General features: G+C 39.9%; 1 protein-coding gene across 5 annotated transcripts; it reads left to right on the forward strand.

Annotated features, from left to right (window-relative positions):
• Positions 1 to 2,647: 2,647 nt before the first annotated feature.
• LOC136208699 (protein WHAT'S THIS FACTOR 9, mitochondrial) lies at positions 2,648 to 11,870 on the forward strand. 5 transcript variants are annotated; one of them, XR_010677237.1, is made up of 4 exons: positions 2,648 to 3,025; positions 3,255 to 4,313; positions 7,277 to 7,370; positions 7,773 to 9,835. XR_010677237.1 is itself a non-coding variant. In XM_065999813.1 (3 exons), the coding sequence occupies exon 3, from the start codon at positions 9,831 to 9,833 to the stop codon at positions 11,868 to 11,870; it is 2,040 nt and encodes a 679-aa protein (XP_065855885.1). In that variant the 5' UTR covers positions 4,263 to 4,313; positions 7,277 to 7,370; positions 7,773 to 9,830. The 5 variants fall into 5 exon arrangements, 2 of the variants coding, with proteins under 2 accessions (XP_065855886.1, XP_065855885.1); XR_010677235.1 differs by lacking the exons at positions 7,277 to 7,370; positions 7,773 to 9,835 and adding an exon at positions 4,983 to 6,915; XR_010677236.1 differs by lacking the exons at positions 7,277 to 7,370; positions 7,773 to 9,835 and adding an exon at positions 4,405 to 4,797.
• The last annotated feature ends 5,854 nt before the right edge of the window (positions 11,871 to 17,724 follow it).

A 17,724-nucleotide genomic window follows, 5' to 3' on the forward strand; every position in this document is an offset into this window, starting at 1 on the left:
TTGAGAAAAATTGTGGAAAATAGAGGAAATTGAAATGATACCATTACAGATGAAGAAAGAGGCAAGACCAACGAGAAAAGCAAGCGTATAAGCTAAAAAGCATACCATTTCTACGGGAAATTGAACATAATACGTCAATAATCTCAAAAATCGCTAATGATTGGTATCAGAAATTGAAGAATATGAACCGAAGAAGAAGTTAAAACAAAGAAGAAGAAGAAGAAGAAGAAGAAGAAGAAGAAGTAGCTCGATGATTGAATAGAACTAAGGGTAATTTTGTCCAAAATGGTTGAAAGTGTCTAATTTGGTAAGATGGAAGCAAAGTAGGTTAGATATGTAAAAAGCCTCTCTTAATTGGGCTAGATTTGTAATTAGCCCCCTAAATAATGACTTAGTCCACTTTTAAAAATAATATAAATAATTGATATTTAGTGATAAGGGTATTGCTATATACTGCAAAGGTTATACTTTCCACCACACCCTTTTGACATTTATGCCCTCCTCACAATTTCAAACCAATAACCAAAAACTCTCAAATCCTCTCTAGCTTTTGAAGCTTTTCATAAAACCCGACCTAAAACGACATGCCGCCAAAGGAAAGAAGGGGAAAAGGCTTAATGAATCTTCCGATAAGTTTTTTTTTAAAAATATGTCCGAAATCACGGGTTCCGCCTCCGAAATCGGAGGCGGAACTCGTTTTTTTTTTTTTGCCTAAACGGAACTCTGACGCCGTTTCCACCACTGGCGGAACGGACGAACTGTTCGTTCTGCCCGTGGTGGCAACGGCGTCGGCCATATACTTTCCACCGTAAGGTGGAAAGTATGGCGCACCCGTTCCACCATCAGGTGGAACGAGTGGCGCACCCTTTCCACCGTAAGGTGGAACTGGGTTCCGTGCTCGTTCCACCTGATGGTGGAACGGGTGGCGCATCCGTTTAGGCTTATTCCTTAAAAAAAAATTTAAAATTTAAAAAACGAATTTTTAATTTAAATTTATATCGTAAGATTACTTCGTGTTCGAAATCATTGTCTTCGGGAATACTTGGGTCAATTTTCGTCAAATTCGGGTTTTTAGGCTTGGGAGAGAAAGAGAGAAAAAAAAATTGAGTTTTTAAAAAAAATAAAATGAGAAGGGCATAAATGTTAAAAGGGTGCGGTGGATGAAAAAAAAGTTGCGGTATGACTAATTGTTGGCCCAAAATAAATAAAATTTATTTTATATATATATAATGCTTGTTGTTAAATTTAGGATATAGTTTATATTTTTTCTAGGGAATAATAATAAATAAAAATCAGAAAAACAATTCGTAAGCTCACCTCAAATACGCGGGTTCTAAGATTTAGCCTATTTACTCGTCCTGAAGTTAAATTTAGCCTATTTACTCGTCCAATTCCGTGTTCTTAAGCATCCAAACGAGCCTCCCGAAGTTGAGGGTTAAATCTGCCCCATTTGCCTACCAACGTTTTGCCATTGCCAAGATCATATACCGTACGGGCCCGACCGGTTGCAGCTCTCCAAGGACCTCGCACCGACACCAAAATTCAACATCAATCCGAGATAACTATTGTGGCTCCGAGTTTATTGTTGAATTCCAATTTATTTTAATTGCATTTCAATTCCTTGTATTTGATTTGTTCTTCCGGTTCAATTGAATTAGCTATATGTTTAGTATAGAAGTTCTTCAATTGTAATTCATTTTCAATTTCATGCTTACCTCAAACACATGTATTCAAACCTTGATTTACATCAATAAAATACCGATTTTTCACCAAATCTCGTGTTAATTTCGCACCTTCAATTTCTTTACTTTTTCCATCTTCAATCTATACGCTTAGCTTAAATAAAAACAATTTATCTCGCAAAGTTTCTATAACGGCGCGAGAGACCCAAGAGGGACTTTTTCAATCCTTGCGTCCCTCGCCAATCGTTTCGTTTAGAATTCAAGTTTTGGCTCGCAAATTCCATAAACTTAACCATTTTAATTGAGAGGTAATCTTCTCTGGCACGCCCGCACCCTAACCACACGTGACAAGGTTGAAAATTAGCATATTCGCAAAATATCGCTAACACTAATACATGTCGTATCCACTCAATATTTATTATTTTATCAATAAAATTATTAATTATGGTTAAATTTAGGCTTAATACATCATTTGCCCCTGAACTTATCCAAAAAGCTTGATTGGCCCCCTGAACTTTCAAAGTGTTCCAATAGCCTCCTAAACTTACATAAAATATTCAGTTAACCCCCTGAACTTGTGTAAAATGTAATCAATTGATCACTCGGTCGTAAAAAAGTAAGATGTATTCCACGAGTATTAAAAAAAAGTAAAACGATCAAAATCGGAGTATACGATTCTAATATTAGAAAAGACAAGTTGTATAGTTGAGCAAGCAATAACTTTCTTTTTAATCTATTTTTTAATTATGTAATAACATTCTAAGATGCGTGGAATACATCTTCCGCATTTAACTTACTTTTTTACGACCGAGTGATCAATTGATTACATTTTATGTAAGTTCAGGGGGCTAATTGAATATTTTATGTAAATTCAAGGGGCTATCGGAATACTTTGAAAGTTTAGGCCACAAAAACCTTAAATTTAAACTTACTTCCATCCATCCAATCAAAGGTTTTTCGGTGCAATTTGTAGGGTTTAGACATTTACCCAATAACGAATGAACAACCAGAAATCTCATTTCACTGCAAAATATGATACCCAAAACTCACAAATTTCTTACTTCTATGCAAACGCTATTGCTGCCAAAGACTCTGTGTGAACCGAGCTATGTAAATCATCTTTTCAATTTTCATCAGTTTCGATCCATAGTGAAAGTCAGGCTTAAGTGGGTGAAGAATCGTAGCTTAGATCACATTATTGATAGAGAGACCGATCTCAAAGCTGCTTGTCTTTTAAAAGACGCAATCAAACGCTCTCCCACTGAATTTCTCACTGCTAAATCTTTTGCTGATTGGCATAAGCTTCTCGGCCTTACTGTGCCTGTTCTTCGCTTCTTGCGCAGGTTTTGATTCTTTTCATTATCTCAGTTTTCCCTAAAAATTGATGTCTGCGCAACAAAAATTCCTATCTTTATTTCATTTTTTATTATCCATCACACAATTTTATACCTCTTGATGGAATATGGAAAATTATATTGAGAAAAATGTTGGTGAAATTAGCATATCTTAGATGGATTTATGCACACTGTAAATGATATTAGAAAAAGTAATTTATAATCCATTTATGTGTAGGTACCCAACTCTTTTTGAGGAATTTCCACATGCCCGATATGCAAATTTGCCTTGTTTTAAGTTAACAGACACAGCACTCTTACTAGATTCACAGGAGCAAAGCATACATCAAAATTATGAGAGTGACACTGTGGAGAGACTCTGTAGAGTACTTATGATGATGCAAAGTAAAACAGTACCACTTCAATCACTACATCCTTTGAAGTGGGACTTGGGTTTGCCGGATAATTTCGAGAAAATCTTGATTCCTAAGTACCCTGATCATTTTCAATTTGCTAAAGCACCAAATGGCATTGGCTGCTTAAAGCTGGTGCAGTGGCGAGAAGAAATTGCAGTTTCTGCTTTGCAGAAGAGCAACGAGAGCAAAGAAATGGGCAATGAGTATCAGAAATTTAAGAGAGGGCAGACTACTTTGGCTTTCCCAATGAGCTTTCCAAGGGGATATGGAGGACAGAAAAAAGTAAGAGCATGGATGGAGGAGTTTCAGAAGTTACCATATATTTCACCGTACGAGGATTCAAGACAGATTGATCCAAACAGCGAGCTCATGGAGAAGCGAGTTGTGGGAGTTTTACATGAGCTTTTGAGTCTTACAATTCATAAGAAGACTAAGAGGAACTACCTGAGGAGCATGAGAGAAGGGTTGTGTCTTCCACATAAATTTACTCGACTGTTTACAAGGTATCCAGGGATTTTCTATCTCTCATTGAAGTGTAAGACAACAACAGTAGCTCTTAGAGAAGGTTACCAGCGGGGAAAATTGGTAAATCCACATCCTATAGCTCATCTAAGAGATAAGTTTTATCATGTAATGAGAACTGGACTTCTTTATCGGAATAAAGGTGCGAACCTGATACCTCAAGAGTTTTTGCTGAAAACTGTGGAGGATGAGAATGAGCTTGATGAATCTGAGGAGGAAGAGGGTGAAGCAGATGATGACTATTATGAGGTAGCCTCTGAGGGTGAGGGTGATGAAGGTTCTGATGCAGAGTAGTTGTGTTCAACAGAATCAACAATTCTGCTGCGCTGTTAGGATGAAGAAATTTTGCCTGATTTGAGGTAAGGAATGAAAAGTATTTAATTTCAATTTGGCTTCTATAAGTTCCAAAAGTCTCATTGCGAATATGATTTATTAGAAAAATTCCACCAGATAATCCGGTGATAATCTGTTTGGTGGAAAGTGAGCTTACTGCTGTATCCACCAAACCTAGTCAAACCGTCTATACAAGCTTAATTCTTTATCAAGTGTTTGCAACTGTACATACGGAAGAAGAAAGAAGTAAATCCTTCCAATTAGTTGCTATTGCGTTATTATTAGTTGTTGTTTATTTGGTTTTGTGCCTTATCTGTGCATCTTATTAGATATTTGCATTTCTGTCATGTACAGTCGCGCAGAAAGAAGTTAAGAATTAATTAATTAAGTTTGCTGGATTAGAATAGCAATTAGCTTAATTAGTACTTGTTATTGTTTTATATGTTGGTGCACCTTTATTCTATGCTTTGTATAAGAAAAGCTATCTATGAAATTACATATTGAATTCTCTATCTTCTCTCTTCTAAACTCTCTCTCTCTTCTTACTCTGTTTTCCTTAAATTCTAAATTCTTCTGCTCGGACGTTATGTTTGGAAGCACAAATGATGCACCTGAACATCAAACTTAGTGACCAAGCAACTCAATTCCAAGCTGAGCACCAAAATCAACACTAACGTTTTGAGGCCCTGTTGCAGGAGCAGAATCTGCTTACGAAAGAACATACTATCGCAAATCAATCCCTACTCATCTCTCATCAACCCCTAGAGGATCTGGTTCATAAAGTGGTTTCCTCCATTAACAGATTGCTCAACCCACAATCTGAATCTACTTATTCACCCCTAAAAAATCCTTCACCATCAACCTTTCAAGGAGAAACAAACCTTCTCCTCCTCATATGGTATTCTAGGCCCCACTCCTTCTGGTACAGCTTTTGGTGAGACCTCTAATCATAAACCTGTTGTCACCTTCAACAAAATGCTGCCAAGGTGTGGCCTACCCTCTTTTGATGGATTTGAAGTGGATTTATGGGTTAGCAAGTGTTGCAAATATTTCCAGATATTTGAGGTCATTGAGGACCGAAGGATTGATCTTGCAGGTCTATATATGCACGGTAGAGCTGAGAAATGGTTCCGAAATTGGAGACCTGAAAATCTTGGAGCCCAATGGTTTGTATTTCTCGATGCAGTTACCAAACCAAACGTTTTCTATACAAGATGTTGTAGAGCAACTTACTGAACTTCGGCAAACCACTCCAGTTGATGCCCTCAAACTTCGCCCAGAGGAGAAATATCCTATCATTACACACACCTTCTATAGAAACGGGTCCATTGCTGGTCTCAAACCTGAGCTCAAAACCTCTGCAAGGTCTCATCACCATGCTGACTTATTTTCTGCTATCAAACAGGCCAAACTTCAGGAAAAAATGACAATGCCTTGAAGGAGGCACTCATACCTAAACCACCATTCTGCCAGTCTCTTCCCACTAAACCCTGGATACCCTTTGCATCACCTAAACCAAATACCAGTCTTACCACCACCCATAAATTATCAACCCAACCTTCTAATTACAAACGGACTCCAGGGGTTTGTTGGACTTGTGGTGACAAATACTTTCTTGCCCATGTCTGTACCAAAAAGAAATTACACATGCAGAAACACAAGACCAAGAGTAAATATCATTATCCATCCATGCTTTGGGGGGAGGATTAACTAGTGGCACCCTCAAATTAAAGGGAATCATATTGAAGAAACTCATTCACATCCTTATTGACAGTGGGAGCACCCACAATTTTGTGGATCAACATTTTGCTAAGGAAGCTAAACTGCCATTAATTCAGGTCCGACCAGCAGCAGTTATTGTCGCAGATGGTAGACAACTGACAATGCAATCAAAATGCAATGACTGCTTTTGGACCATGCACCACAACGGGTTTTCTTTTAATTTTCATGTTTTGGAATTAGGAGATTATTATTTAATTTTGGGTGCTGATTGGATGAGGAAACATACACCCATTATATTTGATTTTGATAACAATTGTTTGTTAGTACACAAGGATAAGAAAGAAATTCAGTTGAAGGGAATGGGTGAAGAACTCTCTTTGAAAGTAATGACCCGTAAGTCTGTGAATCCCTTGTTCTCGAAGGGTTGGAAGGGTGTTACATCCACCCTTTTCTTAATTTCTGTGTCTAAAATACAAATTGCTGCCCCTAAAGCACCCAACCCTAATACTAATGACGGTCTTCCTCCTTCACCACCACTTGACCCTAATACAAGCATTTATTTAAAACATCAAACACCTTACCTCCTCGTTCCCATGATTATTCCATCCCCTTAAGACAACTGAGCCAGTTAATGTCAGGCCTTATAGGTACTCATTCCACCAAAAAAAACAATAAAATACGACAGAAATCTCTCCTCCGGTTTTAGGTTGAAATGCTACATAGTGGAATTATACAACCTAGTAACAGTCCCTATGCGTCTTCAGTCCTCTTAGTGAAGGAGGGAACTTGGGAGGTTTTGTGTGGACTATAAAGAGCTTAACAAGGTCACCATAAAGGACAATTTTTTCCTATCCATATTATCCAGAAATTGATTGATGAACTGAAGGGGGGCAATATGTTTTCTAAATTAGATTTGCAGTCTGGTTACCACCAAATCAGAATGCGGATTGAAGATGTCCCTAAAATTGCTTTTAGGACACATACAAGGCATTTTGAGTTCCTTGTTCCTTGTTATATCTTTTGGGCTCACAAATGCTCTTGCCACCTTCCAATCCCTTCTGAACACTATTTTTCAGCCTTATTTTACGCAAATTTGTACTCGTGTTCTTTGATGATGTTATTTACAGCAAAACTGAGGAGGAACATCTTGAACATCTTTCATTAGTTTTTCAAGTATTATCCTCTCATCAGCTTTATGCTAAATGGTCCAAATGTGACATAGCAGTTTCCTCAGTTGCCTATCTAAGCCATATTATCTCTTCTGCAGGTGTTGCAACAGATCCTTCCAAGATAATTGCAATGACTTAGTGGCCTCTACCAACTCCCTTAAAAAGTCTCAGGGGATTTATAGGTCTTACAAGGTATTACCGCCGTTTTATCAAGGTTTATGGCCAAATGTTTATGGCCAAATCAGCAAACCCTTGATTGATCCCCTTAAAAAAGGTCAATTTCATTGGAATTCAGTTGCCATTAAACCTATTCATGGGCTGGACCGGGCTGAGTTCGGGTCGGATCAAACCGGGTTTGACATATAGCTACCTTGTCCAAGCCCAGCCCAACCCGCATCATATTCACATCGGGCTCGAGCCGGGCTGGGCCAAGCTAAGGGAGCTAATTCCCAAGCCCGGTCCAACCTGTCCAACTAATATATTTATATTTTAAAAATTAAATAAAATCAAATTTTGATTAGTTTCATAAATTTTGATTAGTTTTTCCTCTTCAAAATAAAGTGTGATTGATTTATTCTTTTCTCTCCCGATAAGCTGCGATTAACCAAACGCCGCGGTGAGAGCGTCTCTTCTCCGGTGAGAGTAAGAGTGTCGACGGCGACTGTATTCTTGAACAGCGGTCGGCGGAGTTTTGCAATATTGGTCTGGTGTCAGGTGCCCTGCCCGGTTTCTTACCGGATTCGATTCCTCCATCTCAGGTTCTTTTCGTCTTTTTTTTTGTTTCCCTCTCCCTGGTGCTCTACACCTGTGCTTTTGTTTTTGCGATTTCTTAATCAAATTTGGACTCCGCGGTTTCTTGAATCGGTGTTGCCAAAAAGTGATTGAGTTAATTTGGGGCAGTGCATCTCTTGTATTGCTACATCTGTTTGATTGTGTTTTCATTTTGGGAAAGGTGCGTCTTGGGCTAGACAATATCCCCTTCATACATTTCCTTGGTATCTGTGGTGTTTTTTGCTTTCTTTTGGCTATGGAGAAAGAATTTGAAGGTCTCGGCCTGTCTAATGGAGAAGAAGAGCATTTTGACTTTTCAGCAGCTGGCCAGAAAGAGGCGGGGAGTGAGCAGAGCCTTGTTATGGTAGGGAAGTTCTTGACTGAGAGGCCGGTGAACTTGAATGCCATGAAGAAGAAATTGGCAGACCTCTGGCGACCTGGCCGGGGAATAGCTATTTCTGAAGCTCAGGAGAATTTATTCCTCTTCGAATTTTTTCACCAGGTGGATAAAGAACGTATCCTGGAAGGAGGACCTTGGGCTTTCGATAATAACATGCTTGTCCTAGCGGATTGGAAGCCGGGAGAGCGTCCGGAGCATATGGCCTTGGATAAAGTTGACATTTGGGTGCAGATTCATGACTTACCTATTGGGTGTATGACTGAGGGGATTGGCATGCAGATAGGAGATTTTATAGGTAAGTTCATAGAATACGACCCTAACAGCAACAGTAGCTACCGGAGACAGTTTATGAGGATAAGGGTGGCAATTGACACGAATCTCCCTCTTAAGAGATGTAAGAAGATTAAGAAGTCGGCCACGGAATGGTCTCTGATCAGGTTTAAATATGAAAGACTGTGTAATTTCTGCTACATTTGTGGTCACCTAGGTCATACTGACCGCTTCTGTGAACAACGATTCTGTCTACCTCCAAATGAAATTAAACGTGACTAGGGAGATTGGCTCCGAGCTACTATGAGACGGGGTTCTGAGGCTAGTGGATCCAGATGGCTGAGGGAACCAAACATTGTTGTTTTGCCCACGGGGGTTACTAGGCAAACTACCATCTGGGAGGGCAGGAATCAGTTGCAGAGATGGGATAAACAGGTGCAGAATAAGGGTGACGATGAAAATGTTAACAGTAACGAGAAGGAAGGGCCCATGAATGAAGATGTTGAGATGGAATTGGTAGAGACACGAAAAAAGAGGCGTGCAGGAGAGAGCCCGGAGAGGGCTCTAAATGAAATTGACTCAAACATTATGGGAACACTAGACACTAACTCTTCTACACTTTCTGTGGATAATTTAGTGGATAATACTAAGGATTCGGCGAGGCCTGGGGACCAGGTCCGCCGGGACCAATGAGTTGCTTAAGCTGGAACTGTCGGGGTTTGGGCAACCCTCGGGCAGTTCGATCCTTGGGTGAGCTGCTGAAAGCTCACAACCCAAATTTGGTGTTTTTAATTGAAACACTGGTCAATAAAAAGAGAATGGAAGTACTACGAAGCAAGTTTGGTTATGCAGGGTGCTTTGTAGTGGAAGCTAGAGGGCACAGTGGTGGGTTAGCGCTACTATGGAAAAGTGAGAGTGAAGTTACAATAAAATCCTTCTCGGACCACCATATTGAGGCAGTAGTGATGGGAGATGTGTAGGCTGCTTGGAGATTTGTTGGCTTCTATGGTTATGCGGACAGGGCCAGACATCGAGATTCTTGGGATCTCCTGGGGAGGCTCGCGGGTAATCTGGAACTTCCGTGGCTATTGGTGGGAGACTTCAATTGTATTCTGGATCAGAGTGAAAAGGTTGGTGGCCTTGCTTACCCACAATCTCTGATCAATCAATTTCAGGAAGCGATTGCTTTAACTGACTTATCAGATTTAAGAATGCAAGGTAGTAGGTTCACGTGGGAACGTGGAAAAGGCTCGGATGCCTGGATTCGGGAGAAGTTAGACAGCGCTTTTGGCTCAACCGAATGGTGCAATCGTTTCGCTCAGTACAGTGTCATAAATTTGATTGCCAGCTATTCGGATCATTCGCCTGTACTAGTGGTGTTAGGAGGTCGAGTTCGAAAGAAACATAAGCGTCGGTTCAGGTTTGATCGTGCGTGGGTTAAAGAGAGTGAATTTGGCGAGTTAGTGTCAAATGTTTGGGTTCTGAACCAGGGTGTGGATCTGTCTAATCGTTTGAGGCTTTACTGTATTGCGATGGAGGAGTGGGGTAAGAATTTTAAGGCTCGTTTTGTCCGGAAAATTGAGAATTGTAAGAAAGTAATGGCAGAAACTCGTGATTGTTCTGACCCCGTCTCAGTGGCTGGATATTTGAAAGCCAGGCAAAGTTTAAATTTACTTTTAGAGCAGGAAGAAACCTATTGGTACCAAAGAGCAAAAGCTTTCTGGCTAAAGGAAGGGGACCTGAATTCTAAGTTCTTCCATGCTAGTGTCAAGGCTAGAAGACAGATTAATCAAATTAGCTGCCTGGAGAATGAGGAGGGGGCAGAAGTATCAGATCAATATGGTTTGGGGTCTGTGGTTAGGTCGTATTTCGAGAAGGTGTATCAAACCAGTGAGAGAATCGATTTTGATGCTATTAGCTTCCTGCCAGTCAAGATCTCAGCAAACATGAACGCAGATTTGACGCAAAATTTCACCTTTGAGGAATTTACTGTTGCTATCAATCAAATGCATCCAGGTAAATCTCCTGGCCCAGACGGTCTTAACTCGGGTTTCTTTCAACAATATTGGAAGCTGATTGGGAAGGATATTCTTACTGCTTGCGCGGGTTGGTTGGCTATGGGAGAATTTCCTCCACAGCTAAACAATACTATTGTGACTCTTATTCCCAAATGCGAAAAGCCGCGCAGAATGCTGGACCTGAGGCTTATCTCTCTTTGTAATGTGTTGTATAAGCTGATTGCAAAGGTTTTGGCAAACAGGCTCAAATTGATTCTCCCTGAGGTGATAACTGAGAACCAATCAGCTTTTGTCCCTGGAAGGTCCCTAATTGATAATGTGCAGGTGGCTTTTGAGCTTCTACATTACATGAAGAGAAAGAATAGGGGTGTCAAAGGGGAAGTTGCCCTCAAAATTGATATTAGCAAGGCCTATGACAGGGTGGATTGGAATTTCCTAAGGGAAGTCATGAGAAGAATGGGTTTTTGTGAGCAATGGGTTAGCTGGATGATGTTGTGTGTGAGCACAGTTTCTTATTCATTTGCAGTGAATTCGGAGATTGTAGGTCCGGTGAAGCCGGGACGAGGCCTGAGGCAGGGAGATCCCCTATCTCCCTACTTATTTTTATTGTGCGCTGAAGTGTTGTCCCAGATGATCAATAAAGCTGAAATTGAGGGTAAAATCATGGGATGTCGGATTTGTGCAGGCGCACCTAGCATTACGCACCTCCTATTTGCTGACGATAGCTTCCTTTTCTTCAAAGCAACGGAAGAAGAGGGAAATAGTATGAAGGAGCTTCTGTCTGAATATGAAAGAATCTTGGGTCAAGCAGTGAACCTCAACAAATCTGGAATTTTCTTTAGCTCAAATGTTAAAATGGAACAACGAATGGCAATCAGTAATATCCTTCAAATCCAGGCCCCTCTTGACACAGGTCGGTACCTCGGGCTGCCATCGCTTATTGGTAGGTCCAAACGAGTTATTTTTGGCTTTTTGAAAGACAGGTTGTCGAAACGTCTTAGTAATTGGACCTTTCGGTATCTCTCTAATGCTGGGAAGGAGGTTTTGCTAAAATCGGTAGCCCAGGCTCTACCTACATTCTGTATGAGCACCTTTCTTCTCCCAAAAACCACCTGTGATGAGCTGCATAAAATGATGAATTCCTTCTGGTGGGGTACGAAGGAGGATGGGAGTAAGCGGATACATTGGTTTGATTGGCAGCGGTTGTGTGAAAAGAAGGAGGGGACGGCTTAGGCTTCCTGGACCTCAGGGAGTTCAATTTAGCCCTTCTTGGGAAGCAGGGATGGAAATTGATTGATGAGCCTGATACTTTGGTGAGTAGAATGTTCAAAGCCAAATATTACCCTAGAGAAACTTTCCTTTCTTCCAAACTGGGCAATAATCCCAGTTTTGTTTGGAGGAGTGTCTGGTGTTCAATTGATTTACTAAAAGGAGGCCTGAGATGGCGGATTGGTCGGGGTGACCAAGTAATTGCGCATCAGGATGTGTGGATTTGGGACTCGGATAGGTTATGTATTGGGCCTATTAAAAATTTGGGGGAGCGACCTATTAGAGTAGAAGAATTGTTCATTCATGGCACACGAGTTTGGGATAGGGGAAAATTAGGCCAATATTTTGTTGAGGATATGGCCAGGAGGACCGGAGAGATGGTTGTCCCGTTCTCAAATCATCCGGACAGATTGATTTGGCACTATACATCGAATGGAGTCTATTCATCTAAATCAGGCTATAATCTGCAGGCGGCAGTGCGTGAAAGATACCTGACAAGTTCAGGGTGGAAAAGGCTTTGGGAGCTGGAACTACCCCCAAAAGTTAAGCTCTTTACATGGAAACTACTTTCCGGAATACTCCCTACGCGGACCAAATTAGCAAGCAGACGAGTTCCTATTCCTACTCATTGTATCTTGTGCCCAAATGACTTAGAATATGGTTGGCATCTGTTCTCTGGTTGCAGTTTCGCTCGTGAATGTTGGCAAATAGTAGATCTCACACCCCCTAGAGAGGAATGGGAATATATTGAAGACTGGGTTTTACATATGTGCTCGACATCCCCTACCAGTTTGACATGTAGGTACCTTACTGTATTATGGGCAGTTTGGAATGCCAGAAATCTTCTTTTATGGGAACAGCGAGTGTGTAGGCCACAGGAAGTAATTGCTGCTGCCTCTCAATTTATTGAAGAATGGATTAGTGCACAAAAGGGAAGAGAAGAGAGGGGAAATTGTATAAATATGCAGTGGGCATATCAGGATGTCGGAGGTGGTGGGATTAGAGATGAGGAGAGAGGGCAAAACAGGGAAGGGGCTATCTTAAGTGGTCTGGAGGTGAATGGAGATGAAGTAAGGGAGGGAAGGGACATTGAAGGTGGTAGGAGAGATGGGGGTGATGAAGGGAGAAGTCGGGTAACACCAAATTTTGGCACTAACATTGTTCATGCAGGTTTTGCAGGTGACCCTGGCGGATCTGATACTATTACTCAGCAAAATGCCCGAATTGGACCCGCCAACAGACCTGCCGTGATCAGATACACGACGGCGGATCATGGCTGGACGAATATGGAGCCGGGAAGAGGAGCTGCACTAGTAATCGACATACCTCAGATTGACGGCAGGCGGGACTGCAGAAACATCAGCAATCATCTCCGTCCGAGGGTGACACAGAATCCGACAGCCGCTGCAGAGGAGACTTTTCCCAACGACCGTGCTGCTGCAAGTTCAAACAACAACGAGCATGGAATCGGTGTTGAAAGACGATTAGCTCCATCTCGTGTGGTAAATGATCCAGTGCCCAGCAATCCACGCAATGCTCTTCAGAACAGAATAATAAATGTGACTCGTTGGAAAGTTCCTCCGGCTGGATCCCTGAAATGCAATTTGGATGGTGCTGTATTTCTTGATGATGGTGTCTTTGGTGGGGGCGCAATTATTCGCGACAACCACGAAAATTTTGTCCAAGGCTTCAGTATGCACATAAGAGGTCTTGTACCGGTAAAGTTGGCCGAAGCTCTCATATTAAAGGTCTCTATGGAATGGGCTATTTCTCTAGGTCATAGCTCTATTGAATTTGAGTCGGATGCCAAGATTGTTGTCGACTCCCTAAAGGCACAAAAGAAGGATCTTACTGAGTTTGGTTAGGTCCTTAAAGATATTTCATTAATTCTTTGTTCTCATCCTAGGTTCAAGGTGAGTTTTGTTTTAAGGTTAGCGAACGGTGCAGCCCACTTGATGGCACGTAATGCACGGTTCTATGCTAATTCTTTCATTCATTTGTCAAGTCCTGTATTCGTTAGAAGCTGTCTGATTCAGTTCGCTTCTCCAATTTGCTAATAAAGTCTCGTATTTCTTCAAAAAAAAAAAAAGATTAGTTAACTAAATATGGATCAGTTTTATGAAATAGTACGTGATAGTTTAATGCATTTAGGGGTCGATTTTATGAAGTTATATTTTGTAATGGTAGTTTAATGTATGTATAGTGTATATTTTATCCAATTTTATTAGGATATCTTTCTGACTAATGTTCTATAAAAAGAACTGTTTGTCTAGAATAATAGAAAACAATATAGTAATTATAACATATGAGTGCTTTAATTAACATAATTTATATTTTAAATATCTTTTCTATCAATATAAATTATACAGTTGTTTTATAAATTGATTTTGCACTCATCCATATCATTTTATACAGTTATTTTTTTTTGGCCTAATGCTCTTCCAGCCCCTTAACTTGTTCAAATTGGTCATTTTACCCATCCAATCGAATGTCCTATTTACCCCCTTAACTCCATAAAAAATGGTATTTCTCACCCCTTAACTTGTCCAAATTGGTCATTTTACCCTTCACAACTCATCGAATGTCCTATTTACCCCTTTAATTCCATAAAAATGGTATTTCTCACCCCTTATGATCCTATTTACCCCCTTAACTCCATAGAAGTGGTATTTCTTACCCTTTTATAGTGCAAAATTAATAGTGCTTATTCAAATGAGTTTGAAAATATATTTTTTAATATCAATTTTTTTATTTTGTTTTAATTTGATAATTATATTGATTCTTCATGTGTTTATTACAATAATTAGATAATCAAAATTTAACTCGCCAAAAAAGTTGGAAAGAAAATGAATAAAAGATACAAATAACAAGAATATTAGTATAAACAAGTTAAAGACATTAGTTAAATGTCCGCTTCATATTAATATCCTACAATTATATGTAGGGATAAGAAACCAAAATAGGCCTATGGTTTTTGGGGAAATATCAATTTAGGTTTCACGTACAAAATAACACCAATATAGGTTTAATGTTTAAAAAATGGTATCAATTTAGGCCTCGATAACGGATTGTAGGGGGTGAAAAATACCACTTTTGTAGAGTTAAGGGGGTAAATAGGACATTCTATGAGTTGAGGGGGTAAATGGATAAGTTGATGGGGTGAGAAATACCACTTTTATGGAGTTAAGGGGGGTAAATAGGATATTCGATGAGTTTAGGGGATAAAATGACCAATTTGGACAAGTTAAGGGGACTGGGAGAGCATTAGGCCTACTTTTTTTCTAATAAAATTGGTTTTACCAAACACTTAACTAATATTTTCTTTTTTATGATAAAAACAAATATTATTTTTCAACAAAACAATATAACAAAATTGATATAGTTAAAGAAATATATAGATATAATATAAGAATGGGTCAGGCCTTATCTGCCTATGAACATGAATTGTTAGCTATTTTGCAGGCTTGCACTACATGGCACCACTATTTGGAAAACTCTCCATTCATAATCTGAACTGGTCATGAGAGTATCAATCACCTATTGAAGCAGAGCTCCATGCCCATTTGCAACATAAGAGTATATCTAAACTATTAGGTTGAGTGGGCAAGACAATAAGGCAGCTGATGCCTTATCACGACAAGGAGAGGAGGTAATGGAAATTCAGGCACTAACATTAGCCATTCTTGCATGGCTTGAGTAGATTCATGAGTCTTATGAGGGTGATCCTATGGCTACGACCCTATTACAACAACTCACCATCCAACCTCAGAGTGATCCTAGATACAGTTTGCAACAAGGGATACTCAGTTGCAACAAGGGATACTCAGGTTTAAACAACACATCTATATTTGGCAGAATTCAGATTTTAGAGCCAGAGTGATGGAGAGTTGTCACAACTCTTCTCTAGGCGGCCATTTTGGCACTAAGGGAACCTTAACCGGACTCCAACAAAGTTTCTATTGGCCTAAGATGCGGACAAATGTCACTAAATGGGTTTCTACTTGTGATACATGTCTTCGGTGTAAGGCTGATCATTCTGCCTATCCAGGGTTGTTGCAACCTCCCCATTCCCAAAGGAGCTTGGCAAGATGTCACAATGGACTTCATCGAAAAATTGCCTCATTCTAAAAGGTATGATGTCGTTCTAGTCGCGGTAGACAGATTTACTAAGAATGGGCACTTCATTCCTCTATCTCACCCCTTCAATGCAGCTGTAGTGGCAAGTCTTTCCTTGATCATGTCTTCAAATTACATAGTATGTTATGTCCATTGTATCTGACAGAGACAAGATCTTCACATGCTCTTTTTGGAAGGAATTTATGTCCTTACTGGGTACTAAACTGAAATTACTAGTGCTTATCACCCCCAAACTAATGGCCAGTCAGAAAGATTGAATCAGTGCCTTGAACAATACCTCATGAGTATGTGTTTCCTTAATCCTAAGAAATGGATTGGCTAGTTATGTCTGGCTGAGTATTGGTACAACACTAGCTAGCATAACTCTATCAAAATGAGTCCATACCAAGCTCTTTATGGCACTAGTCCCAAACTTCCTGTTGTGCCTAGTGTTGACACACATGCAGCAGTTGTTGATGAATTTCTTCGTGACAGAGAGCAGATGAGTTCTTATCTTCAACATTGTCTAGCTTCTTCTTAGAATTGCATGAAACAAGTGGCAGACAAGCATCACAATGATAGGGAATTCCAAGTGGGAGACATGGTCTTCCTTAAATTTCAACCTTACAGACAACTCATTCCCACTCTCGGAAAATCCTTTAAGCTCTCAGCTAAGTACTTTGTGTTGAAACACCTTTCCACAAGATTTTGATTTGACAAAATCATCCATGATTAAGAGGCAATTAAATTTAAATGCTTTGATTTAATTGTACTAATCTGTTTGTTCAATATTGAGTGCAAAAATATATATAAAGTTAAACAGGACAAAAGTCAGCATAAGCCAAGCTGAGTTGAATGGAACTCAGCATGAAAGAATAGAAGCTGAGTGGAGTAGAACTTAGCGTCAGAAGCTTCCTTCAAAGTTGCCAGAACGAAGCTGACTAAGAAGGAACTCAGCACAGAAGTTGAACATTCGAAGATAACGAATGAAGCTGAGTGACAGTCAGGACAGCATGAAGGATCCGTTCACTAAAGGACAAAGTCTGCCAATCTTCTGCACCAATAATTGAAGCCTCGAAAATACACAGAAGACTAATTCCAAGAAACATGGGTCTATGGATTATTGGTAAAAGACAACTGGCACAAAAAGACAAGTCTGATGCAAGAAGACAAAATCTGACGCCTGAAGAAAACAGAGGAAGGGAATGGAGGAACAGTCTGAAGCTGACCAGAAGATGTTCCCTAAAAGAGCCGTTTTGGACACAACGGCTAAACCAATTCAAAATGGTCCAGGATGAGATTTCCATCTATAAAAGGACAATCAAGAACCTTGGATCATTTGCCGAAGTATCAAAAGAAAAATACAAGAGAGAAAATCTTGAAAGCACTCAAATACAAAAAGATCTTACACCAACTTTTCTATTCTCTGTATAAATGCTAGATTGATTGTTTTGTAATCATCTAAGGTGTTCTTTAGTTGAAAAAGAACAAGTGTGTGATCAATAGGAATATTGAGAGTGTTGAGCTGAGTACTTGGTTGTAAGTATTCAGTGGTAGAAAAATCTAAGTGCTGGGTTGTAGTACTTAGTAGGAGCTGAGTAGACGAATAGAGGACGTACTCTTGCATACTCACTGCCTTGTAAAGGGTTTGTGCTCTACCTTGAAAGAGCTCAGTATTGGATTGAAAATCCCAGGAGGAACT

This window comes from Euphorbia lathyris, chromosome 10 (assembly GCF_963576675.1).
Source record: "Euphorbia lathyris chromosome 10, ddEupLath1.1, whole genome shotgun sequence".
NCBI classification, from domain to species: domain Eukaryota; kingdom Viridiplantae; phylum Streptophyta; class Magnoliopsida; order Malpighiales; family Euphorbiaceae; genus Euphorbia; species Euphorbia lathyris.